This window comes from Notolepis coatsorum, assembly GCF_963971535.1.
Source record: "Notolepis coatsorum genome assembly, chromosome: 8".
In the NCBI taxonomy this organism is placed as follows: Eukaryota; Metazoa; Chordata; class Actinopteri; order Aulopiformes; family Paralepididae; genus Notolepis; species Notolepis coatsorum.
This window is the reverse complement of record NC_140172.1, coordinates 49,658,445-49,670,808: the sequence shown is the minus strand read 5'-3', so window position 1 is coordinate 49,670,808 and position 12,364 is coordinate 49,658,445. Positions and strand designations below refer to the sequence as shown.

The 12,364-nt window shown below is 41.1% G+C and overlaps 1 protein-coding gene across 1 annotated transcript in view; it reads left to right on the top strand.

Annotated features, from left to right (window-relative positions):
• Window positions 1–10,386: 10,386 nt before the first annotated feature.
• The window catches only part of postna (periostin, osteoblast specific factor a), a 63,453-nt gene continuing 61,475 nt past the window's right edge, over window positions 10,387–12,364 (top strand). The window contains 4 exon segments of the mRNA XM_084320722.1: window positions 10,387–10,590; window positions 10,592–10,615; window positions 10,617–10,621; window positions 11,868–11,966. Coding sequence (XP_084176848.1) covers window positions 10,501–10,590; window positions 10,592–10,615; window positions 10,617–10,621; window positions 11,868–11,966 — 218 coding nt within the window. The 5' untranslated portion in view covers window positions 10,387–10,500.

Sequence of the window (12,364 nt, the reverse complement as noted above, 5' to 3'; positions counted from 1 at the left end):
CCATTTCTCCACGCATTTATTTATTTCTAAGCAATAGAAATAAATAAAACCAACAATAAATAATATAATAGAGAACAAGACGATATATGGCTTAATACAGTCTATTCCACTATAGTGTTGTCAAAAATATCGATTTATTTTATACATATCGATTCCGAATATTTAAAACAGTTTCAATACTAATTTCCCGCAATATCGATACTTTCTGCACTATCAATTTTCAATTTTTTTTATTTTTTATTTCTTTTAAGAGTCACCTTTTATTTTACAAAAAGTGATGTTTGGTGAAAGTTAGATTTGCACTTTATTAATCCCAATAGGGAAATTCATTCTTGTTTGATGATCAAGAGGCACCTTTTATTTGTTTTAAAGGGGAACTATCTTATAAATGGCCTTTTTCAGTGTTTAGCATTGTTTCCTAGCTATGTGGACTTATATTAATAGGATCTATGTCTCTAATTCTCATATTGGCGCATTCTTCCAATTCTCCTCTCACAATATTCACCCTCACTAAACTGAGTCATCTGAAAATGTGCATATCTGTGATGTCAGAGATTTCTCAGCTGCATAATAATGTGGCAGTTGGTGTGGCAGTTGCCACCAGGCCACACAGTGGTTGGAGCCCAGCCTCAAAACGGCTTAAGGTAGAAAAATGCTGTTTTTGAGTACTTGAATAGAAATACAAAACAATGAATACAAACATTTAAAAACTTACAGAGGTGTTCCATAGACTCACAGGAATTGTGTAAAAGTGCCCAAATAGTGAAAGAAATTGTCAAATAGTTCCCCTTTAAGTGAAGTTTGGTGAAAAAGCAAGTTATTGCACTATTAATCCCAATAGGGACATTCATCTTTGTTTGATCAAGAGTAACCTTTTATATATATATTATTAAAAAAAATTGATGAATGAAGATTGGTGAAAATTAGGTTTGCACTTCAATCCCAATAGGGAAATTCATCTTGGTTTGATGTCAAACCAAAACAAATGTTATTTGAATGATTTCTAGTTTTCAAGAGAGAAAAAATCGATTAAAATCGTAAATCGGATTTAAAAAAAAATAATCATAGATTTTATTTTTAGGCCATATCGCCCAGCCCTAAAACAAAGGGTTTTAAAAGTGTTATATTTCTCTTCTCTTATAATTCCAGAGAGAAGGTGAGGAGAATCGACCAGCAACAAAAGCTAAAAAATAAATAAAAAATATAATAAAGAAATTTACATTTTAAGATTAAAATCTTTTCCCTGTGGTATCGAAAATGGTATCGAATATCGATACTTTTCAAGGTATCGTATCGAAGTTAGAAATTCCAGTATATTGTGACAACACTATTCCACTATACAGCAAATGGGTTTAGTTCTTATTTACAACACATGGTCATTGAGTCATGACTATAAATGTAAAACATAATTGGTAATGATACAAATATTGTCATGTTTATTATCATTATTTTTTTATTTTGATTTGAAGTCTTTATTTCGAACATGCAATGAATACAACAAACAATAACAAAAAAGAAAAAAACAACTCAATCTGCATGTTCGAAAAGGGGTAGGAAGAAGTATACACTTATTTAATCCTACCCCTTTTCCACTACTCAAATGAGTGTACTATTTTAAACATAAAAAAGAAAAGAAAAAAAAAATATATATATATGCAAAACAAAAAACAAAAACTATATATGTATAAAATAAAATAAAATAGAAAACAAAATAAAAATGTAAACACCCGTGAATATCAAGTCCCTTCTTCATCCCTGTACCTTGTGAACATAATTTCCTTATACATCAGTTTGAATTGTCTCATGTTTGGACATTGCTTTAGCACCACATTTAGACTGTTCCACAGTTTCACTCCACATATGAGATGCAGTGTTTTCTCATGGTAGTGCGTACGTTTAGCACCTTTAAATTGTGTTTTCCCCTCAGATTATAACCCCCCTCCCTATCAAAGAACAATTCTTGAATGTTTCTTGGAAGTGCATGACTTTTTGCTTTATACATTAATTGTGCCGTTTTAAATTCCACAAGATCATTTAACTTCAATGTCTTTGACTCCAGAAACAATATGTTAGTGTGATCACGATAACCTGCAATGTGAACTATCCTTATGGCCCTTTTTTGGAGTATAAAAAGTGGTTGTAGTGTAGACTTATAATTGTTTCCCCAGACTTCAGCACAGTAATTTAAATATGGTAAAACTAGTGAACAGTAGAGAATGTAGAGTGATTTTCTATCCAGGATGTGCTTTACTTTACTCATGACTGAAATGCTTCGTGAGAGTTTAGATTGGACATGTTTTATGTGAGGTTTCCAACAGATTTTATGGTCTATTATTACACCTAGGAATTTATTTTCATAAACTCTTTCAATAATCACATCATTTATTTTAACTTGTACCTGAGTATCCAATCTACAGTTTCCAAACAACATAATTTTAGTTTTGCTCAAGTTCAATGATAATTTGTTTCTATCAAACCATTCCTTCAATTTCTTCATTTCAGATGTGATGACCTCTAAAAGCTGCTGGACATTCTCACCAGAAAAAAAAAGATTAGTGTCATCCGCAAATAAAATACATTTAAATATATTGGATACTTTACATATCTCGTTAATGTACAAGATGAACAGTTTTGGACCCAACACTGACCCCTGGGGGACACCACAAGCAATGTCCAAACATTCAAGTTCAAGTTCTCAAGTTCTTTAATAGTTGTCATACAGAAGTACAGGATACTTTCATACAAAATGCTTCTTACTGTTACGCTCCAGAGACTGTGCTAGACAAGATAGTATCAAATAACATAATAACATAATATAGCATGAATTTAGAAGAAGAAAATGAGGTCAGTGTTCGGTATAGACATATGTACAATGTTCTGAGTTACCATATAATATACAATACACAATACTATGCAGTGTACTAATGTACAGTACTATCTAGTGCAAAGCAGAAATGGGATGAGGTACAATTTTAGGTACAATTTACAGTAAGGTGTACGAGTTGTAGTGCAATCCTTCATCCATAAATATAAAGTGTGGGGAGTGGGTGCTACAGTGTGTTTGTTTAAAGTGGGTGTGTGCTATAAGTGTGTGGAGTGGGTGCTACAGTGTGTTTGTTTAAAGTGAGTGTGTGCGTGTGGATGTGTGTGCTATGTGCGTTTGGTGGTTGTTGTTGTGTAGTGTTCATTCATTGTTCGTTTAGCAGCCTGATGGCCTGGGGATAGAAGCTTCTTCTGAGTCTTTCTGTGCTCGCCTTGAGACTCCTGTATCGCTTGCCTGACCGCAGCAGTTCAAAGAGGCAGTTGTTCGGGTGACTGGAGTCTTTAATGATTCTCTTAGCCTTGCCCTTGCAACGCTTGTAGTAAATGTTCTGGAGGGTGGGGAGCCCCCCTCCAATTGTGCGTTCGGCTGAACGTGTCACTCTTTGTAGTCTGCTTTGGTCTTGTGCAGTGCTATTCCCAAACCAGGAGGTGATGTTGCCGGTCAAGATGCTCTCTATTGTACATGAGTAGAAGTTCTTAAGGATCTTCTGGCTGACTTGGAACTTCCTTAGGCGCCTAAGGAAGTAGAGGCGTTGTCGTGCCTTCTTCACAACACTGTTAATGTGTGTGGTCCATGTCAAGTCCTCGGATATGTAGGCTCCGAGGTACTTAAAGCTGTTGACTCTCTCAACCGGTGCCCCGTCGATGCTGAGGGGGCTGTAGTCCTTGACCCCCGACCTCCTGAAGTCCACAATCATCTCCTTTGTTTTGCTGACGTTCAGGGAGAGGCTGTTTTCCTGGCACCATCCCGCCAGGACCTTGACCTCTTCCAGGTAGGCCCTCTCGTCGTTGGCAGAGATCAGGCCCACCACCACTGTGTCGTCAGCAAATTTGACGATTGTATTGCTACTCCGCTGAGCCACACAGTCGTGTGTGTACAGGGAGTAGAGGAGGGGACTCAGAACACAGCCCTGGGGGGCCCCTATGTTGAGGGTGATGGATGAGGAGGTGCAGTTGCCTGCTCTCACCACCTGGGGTCTGCCAGTCAGGAAGTCCAAGACCCACTGGCAGAGGTCATAGCCCAAGCCCAGGTCCCTGAGCTTGGCTATGAGTATGGAGGGGACTATGGTATTGAATGCCGAGCTGTAGTCGATGAATAGCATTCTCACATAGTTCCCCTGCCTCTTGTCCAGGTGTGATGCTGCTGTGTGCAGCACATGGGATATGGCGTCCTCCGTGGACCTGTTGGGGCGGTATGCAAATTGCAGGGGGTCCATGTTGATGGGGAGGGAGGAGAAGATGTAGCCCTTTACTAGCTTCTCGAAGCACTTCATGGCTATGGAGGTGAGAGCTACAGGGCGGTAGTCGTTGAGGCAAGCAGGCTTGGATTTTTTGGGTACAGGGATAATAGTGGACTTCTTCAGGCAGGTGGGGATGACAGCCTGTTCTAAGGACAGGTTAAATATGTCAGTGAATACTGGGGCCAGTTGGTCGGCACAGACTTTTAGGACGCGGCCGGGGATGCCGTCTGGACCTGCTGCCTTCCTGATATTCACTTTTTTAAAGGTCCGCCTCACCTCATGCTCTGTTACCCTGAACACTGCGCCTCCATCAGCAGCCGACCCCCCCCCCCCCATTGCCGAGGCTTGTGAGCTGGTGTTGTTATTACCAGCATCAAACCTCGCATAGAAGGTATTGAGGTCATTTGCTAAGGAGATGTCACTGTTCAGTTTGAGGGAGGCGCCTTTGTAGTCTGTCATCGTTTTGAGCCCCTGCCACATAGCTCTAGAGTCAGCTTGTTCAAACTGGAGTTCAATTTTATCCCTGTAGCGTCGTTTGGCCTCTGACACTGTCCTCCTTACGTTGTATCGCGCCACCTTGTGGTCATTCATGTTGCCTGCCTCTAGGCCGTCGTTGTATGCTTTGGTGCGCTCTCTCAGAGCTTCACGGACGAATTTGTCTACCCAGGGTTTTTGATTTGGGTAAACTTTCATTTTGGTAGTGGGGATTGTTTCTTTCACCCTAGTACAAACATAGTCCAGCACTGTCTCCGTGTAGGCATTAATGTTATCTGTGTCGCGGAACACATTCCAGTCTGTGTGGTGAAACACTGACCGGATCGTCTCCTCTGACGTCACATCCCATTTCTGCACCTCTCGCGAGACTACGGGAGTACTTTTAATTCTCTGTCTGTACTTTGGTGAAAGAAAAATGGATGCGTGATCTGACTTGCCAAAGCCACTATCAGAATGAGCCTTGTAGCCACCTTTAAATTGCGTGTAACAGTGATCTAGGATGTTACCGCCTCTGGTGTTGCAAGTCACATGCTGATAGAAGTCAGGCAATACCTTTCTCAGATTGGCGCTATTGAAATCTCCCAGAACTAAAATGGCGGCGTTAACATTCGCCACTTGGATTCTATTTACCTCGTCGTGTAGTCTGGAGAGCGCAACCTTGTTGCTGGCTTGCGGTGGAATATACACTCCGACCAGGACGATCGCCGTTAACTCCCTCGGGAGGAAGAAAGGACGACACTTGATGGTTATATATTCCAGTTCTGGGGAGCAGTGGTTGGATAATTCCTTCACGTTCGTTGGATCGCTCCAATTTTTGTTAAACATGAAGGCAATACCTCCTCCACGTTGTTTACCGGACTCTGCTGATGACCGATCCTTGCGATGGATAAAGAAGTGATCAGCCGGTTGAATTGCGTGGTCTGGGACGTCCGGCGTCAACCACGTCTCGGTGAAGCAGAGGACGTTGCAGTCCCTAACGTCTCTTTGATATTGAATCCTTGCTCGGATGTCATCCAGTTTATTGTCAATTGATTGTACATTGGCTAGCAATATACTGGGCAGTGGTGTACGGTGGCGTCTGGATCTCAGCCTGTTACGGATCCCAGCCCTCTTCCCTCGCCGTCTGGTTCCTCTGTTCCTGGGGTCTAGGAACAAAGGATCTGGTCCTGATCTCCGGAGAATTTCTTCAGGCCATTGATGCGGTTCGGAAAGCTGATCCAGTGAGTAATCCAGTTGGTAAGTTTCCCGTAATCCAATGTCTATGAGTGACTGACGGTCATATACATTAAATGCACCAACAGTTGGTACGAACAAAACTCTAAAAACTATAAATATTAACAAAAGATTTATAATCTCTTATTGTCACAAATTGTTGTCTTTTATTTAGATAGCTTCTCACCCAGTCCAATACTACCCCCCTGATCCCATATCTCTCCAATTTCCTGATTAATATATCATGATTAATAGTATCAAATGCTTTTTTTAGGTCAATGAATACTCCAGCTACATGTTTTTTTTTATCTATGGAATTTGTGATTTTTTCAATGAGTTCTATTAACGCTAGTGATGTTGACCGGTGTGTTCTGAATCCATACTGGCTATCGGTGAGTAAATTATGTTTATCAATGAATTTATCTAATCTGTTGTTGAAGAGTTTTTCTAATATTTTTGAAAACTGAGGAAGTAGAGAGACAGGCCTATAATTTGTGAAGTGGTGTTTATCTCCAGTCTTGAACAGAGGTATGACTTTTGCTATTTTCATTTTATTCGGAAATCGACCAGTTTTGAATGATAAATTGCAGATGTGCGTGAGTGGTTTTGAAATCCCACTAATGACATTTTTTACTATTTTCATATCTATTTCATTACTGTCTGTAGATGTCTTGTTTTTACATTTATTAGTAGTTTCTATAATTTCATTTTCATCTACCGCTTCCAGAAACATTGAACTAGGATTTCTTTCAATGTAATTGTCTTTTATGTCTTCAGGAGTCACTGGATCTGGGATTTTTCCCGCTAATTCTGGTCCAATATTTACAAAAAATGTATTAAAGTTGTTAACCACATCATCCATATTGCTAATAGTTTGATCCTTTTCCATAAAATACTGAGGATAGTTTATTTGTCTTGATCCATTCCTGATAATACCATTTAATATCTTCCAAACACCTTTAATATTATATTTGTTGTTATCTAATATTCTACTATAATGATCCTTCTTACATCTTCTCATAATATTAGTCAACTTGTTTTTATATTTCTTATATTTATTTTCTGCCTCTTTAGTTCTATGTTTTATAAATTCTCTATATAGTGTATTTTTCTTTTTACATGCATTCTGTAATCCCCTTGTGATCCATGGGCTGTCTGAGTGTTTATGTTTACTGCTATATTCTTTTATTGGACAATGTTTGTGATATAGTAAGTTAAATATAGATAAGAATGTTTCATATGCTTTATCAGTGTCATCCTCTTTATATACTATCTCCCAATTTTGTAGTAGCAAATCATTTTTGAAAGCGTTCATTATTATAATTATTTAATTCCGAGGATGCCTGTAGAATCGAAGTGACCACAATCCCCAAGAACCCAAATAAAGGCCTTAAAAACACAGACGCACACCGGTATGTTTGACTTACGACTGCCTTTTCGAGTTCGTAAATCCTACAAAGGACAATACAAAGCCGTTCGCGAATGCCAAAGAAGTTCGTAAATCAAGTTAAGAAGGAATTTCTTGGTAACTTTCTCGTATGTCTATTCGAGAATGAGGACCATTGATTTGATCTTGGACTTGGGGAACCACCAAAGAGGCCCTGGTTAGATGGAACACAAGAGGGGACCTTGCAGTACTACGGCACAGCAGCTCAGTAACTTAGACCGGTGCGATGTCTTGAATGTTTGTTTGACTTTTCACATTCAGAATGATTCATGTTGTATTTCATTGTATTAGCCGCAGATACAAATCCCAGATGTGCCTGTAATCTTGCGAAATCCCTCTTCGGGCTCACACTGTCCACAGAGTTTAGAGGGATTCACAGGACGTGGAGCGGCTCCAAACCGCGTCCCCTGAATACATAAACAGCCCATTTGAGTTCCGTCATCGTTCCGTAAGAATACCACACTTGTTCCGTCAGGCCTGCACTCACATAGAGGCACTGGTCGTCCTGCTCCCTGCTGTCATCTGGACCCTCTAGTTTGTGAGGCAGAGTGCGGCGCGCCCCCAAAAACACAAGAAGGTTGGAACATATTTGAGCGCACAGTGCGCTGCTTCTGGTTCGCTTAGTCTTGCATTGCGTACTGCCAGTCTAGAATGTTCTGTTTACTGTATTAACATGGCAGCGGCTCAGCAGTGGTCGCTGCTCACTTCCGTGACGGAGACGGTGTAGTTTGGGGGTTGTAATTGATGACATCATCGAAACAGGGGGGGGGGGGGGGGGCGTGTTCAGACACAAATCAACACTGTGCCGTCCAAGACCACTGGAACAGCATGATGGAAATTGTGTTTTGGTATGGATTAAAGTCGTGTGAGATCTGGCAAGATTAGGAGGGAGAGAGAGAGAGAGAGAGAGAGAGAGAGAGAGAGAGAGAGAGAGAGAGAGATAGAGAGAGAGAGAGAGAGAGAGAGAGAGAGAGAGAGAGAGAGAGAGAGAGAGAGAGAGAGAGAGAGAGAGAGAGTAAGACAGGGAGAGAAAGCCACAGAGAAAGTGAAACAACAAGAGATAGAGAGAGAGATACAGAGAGAGAGAAAGAGGGAGATATGGAGATGGACGCAAGAGTGAAGGGGACTAGGGAGAAGAGGAGGGAGGTGAAGAGGAGAAGAAGAGTGGGAGCGGTGGGGTTTGGATAGAGGAAAGAGAGTGATGTATTAGAGGTAAGAGAATAGGAGAAGCACAGGCAGGGGTATTAAAGGTGAACGATGATAATAATACTGCCTGACGAAGACATGTGGGTGTCCTGGGGGCATGTTATACAGTGTGTGTGTGTGTGTGTGTGTGTGTGTGTGTGTGTGTGTGTGTGTGTGTGTGTGTGTGTGTGTGTGTGTGTGTGTGTGTGTGTGTCTGTGTGTGTGTGTGTGTGTGTGTGTGTGTGTGTGTGTGGTGTGTGTGTGTGTGTGTGTGTGTGTGTGTGTGCGCGCATGCATGGTGAGTGTGAGAGAGAGTGATAGTGTGAAAGAGAGAGAGAGAGAGAGATAAACAGAGACAGACGAGGCTCAACCTTCTCTCTGCTAAAGTAATACTCCATTCTCATTGTGATGGAGCGCCTATAGAAATAAAGAATTGTCATGGGTTCAGATGCATTACCCTGTCTGACACAACCAAACCCATTTGACATGAACCTTTATACCATGACATTTATACCATGAAATCTATGTCACACATTATGAATGATATATTTTCAGGATTCCCAGGATGGCTGTGTCGTGCAGTGGAGGAGTACGTACTCACAGCTCCTTTACTGAAGTGAAAGTAGAGATACCCAGACTGAATAGTACTCTGGTAAATGTGAAGTCCTCTGATGGAAATTCTACTTAAGAAAAAGGATTCAAGCTGCAGTAAGCAACTTCTGAGAAATGAGCAAGAGTTTACCTGCCCAGCAAACACATGTTTGGCGCAAAAACCATGGCTGGTTGTTGAGATTTAATTAACAACCGATCACTATCTGATGTTGCATCAGAAAAATGAACACACCATTGCATTCCTCATCAAAAAGTTAACACAATATGCAAAACACACACACACATATATATATATATATTATTTTGATATATTCTGGGAGTCTGTGCTTTGTGTGCGTGCATGGCCTTGAATAGTGATGTAGAACTTGCTCTATTTCCGCGGGCAGGTCAACTCACTTAATTTATCTGAGTTGCCTACTGCAGCTTTTAAGGTACTCTATTATGTACTCAACATGTATTCAAGTATTAAAGGTGAAATTACTTGTCAATACCATGTCCTCATATTTCAGTACAAGGAAGCATGCCATCTTTGATGCATTAACCCTTTGACAGGTAGTGAAGTGAAGTATAAACTCCACAAACTCTAAACGTATAGCGTTTGAGTAAAAGTAAAAGGGGCGTTTGGTGTCATAGAAACCAAAGCAAGTTGGGGTGCTGGGGTGTCCTCGGTGCTCTGGGATGAGATGGTGGTAAAGACAAGAGATTGTTTAAGAGAGAGCGAGTGAGAGAGAGAGAGAGAGAGAGAGAGAGAGAGATGAGAGAGAGAGAGAGAGAGAGAGAGAGAGAGAGAGAGAAGAGAGAGAGAGAGAGAGAGAGAGAGAGAGAGAGAGAGGAGAGAGAGAGAGGGAGGATTTTTAATAAGGAAAGGGGTGTGTGTATATGTGTGTATGGGGGGCAGGAGTCTGTATATGCTAAAGAGTGAGTTAAATAGGGGGTGTGTGGGTGAGTGTGAGTGTGTGTGTGTGTGTGTGTGGTGTGTGAGAGAGAGAGAGAGAAAGACAGAGAGAGAGAGAAAGACAGAGAGAGAGAGAGAGAGAGAGAGAGAGAGAGAGAGAGAGAGAGAGAGAGAGAGAGAGAGAGAGAGAGAGAGAGAGAGAGAGAGAGAGAGAGAGAGAGAGACCTGTTGGTATAAAACCTCCCCCTCTCCCATCAGTGCCTCCCATTTCTCCTGTGTATTTTTTTGGGGCCAGTGTGTGTGTGCGTGTGTGGAGGAAAAGTGTGTGCACGTGTGACCTACAGTACAAAGGATTGAGAGGATTCCCCAGGATGAACCTGCTATTTGTGGTCACATTGGTGCTGTTAGCACTCTGCTCCGTAGAGAGAGTGGATTCTTCAGCCTACGACAAGATAGTCACCACACAGCCGCATACGGGCTAGGAGCGGAAGGGTAAGGACGCATATCTGTCTGGTACACAGGATGCAGACATGGGGAGAGTTAGAGAGAGAGAGAGAGAGAGAGAGAGAGAGAGAGAGAGAGAGAGAGAGAGAGAGAGAGAGAGAGAGAGAGAGAGAGAGAGAGAGAGAGAGAGAGAGAGGGGCAGCTATGTGACAATGTAGAAGTTCATGCAGAAGGAGTGGATGAAAAGGCGAAAGCATTTGTTTTATTTGTTTTAATTGAAAACTGATTTGGGCAGTTCAAATAGTATTGTAAATGTTACTTATCGCTGTTGTCGGGTGAAAAGTTTGCATCTCCAATGTTTTTCGTGTCATTTTCATGTTTTTAATTGAATAGAAACTTGCATTGTTATCTGTATTGTGAGTAGGGTTCCAGACCCTAGGGCCTATGACTTAAAATATCAGAAAATGTGGTTGTTTTTCGTTATTCCTGGACAATTCACCCTTTTAGATGTACAATATTTTGCCTGACATCAGCTTTATATATATATATATATATATTAATAAAAGGTTAAGATAATTCAAATGTATATTAAAAATAATAAACATGAATGATAGGAAATTGACAGATATACCACTGTTAGGTATTATGTAACTCGAATGTGTTTGTTTTGTATTCATACCTGCATCGAATTACAGACTAGTTCTTTAGTTGAGAAAGCGGTCAGATGAAAGCATTGATTCAACCATGATGGAAAATTCAATAGCATCCCTCAACTTCAATTCACACATGTTCTAATGTAAATTACTCTGGCAATTTGGTGTATACTGCTGTTAGCAATTGTCCATACTGTATATTTAAGAAGGTAGCTTAACTTTAAACCGACACCTCTCCAACTATGTTTAATGCTTGCAATACATTATCAAAAAAGCTAGTTAAACTGTCCTAGTAAAAATAATATATACAATTATTTACTATTCTTGATGGAAAACATACAGTACAGGCTACTGTATTTTACTATGTAATGACAGCCATGTAATGACGTCACTATAGCTTAAACAATGACACGCACCATATAGGCATAAAGAAATCTTCATCATAAATCCTCTGCGATATTTATTCATTTTATGTTCTTTCTATCTTTTTCTCCGCAAACCCACCCTTCCTTAAATGACCACCCGTCCCCTCCTCCTCTTTGCCTATACACCTTTTTTCTACCCCTCTGTCCTGCTATACTCACAATCCTGCTTTTGTGCTTTCTCTACCTCCTCCTGCACCCCCCCCCCTCCTCCCCCAGGCCCAATGTCTGTGCTCTGCAGCAGGTCATGGGGACCAAGAAGAAGTACTTCAGCACATGTAGGAACTGGTATAAAGGCTCCATCTGCGGCAAGAAGGCGTAAGTCCCCACCTAACACACTCTATGATGTCATACTCAGACCCGGGTTGAGTTACTCTCAAATGCTTTTTTTTTCTCAGGGATTGATCAGAGTTGCTGCGGTTTGATTTGCATTGCACAGCGGAGCCAGTGAGTCTGCTCCAAAACCCCAATGCAATTTACACTTCATACAGAGTAGACCCAAAGGCTCAAAATTATTGAAAATTTTATTTGAAGCGTGTCTGGCAATAATCTCCTGCAGCGACTCCAAGCAGTGTGTGCACACTTCTCCCCTTTTTCTTTGTTTGGGTTCAGGGTGTTTTGGCAAAATTACACCTCAATGACCTAGTAATGCCTGTGCAGACACCGGTAGCATAGCCCGTGACCTCGTCACCTCTAGGGGTCTTGGGGGTTTAAAG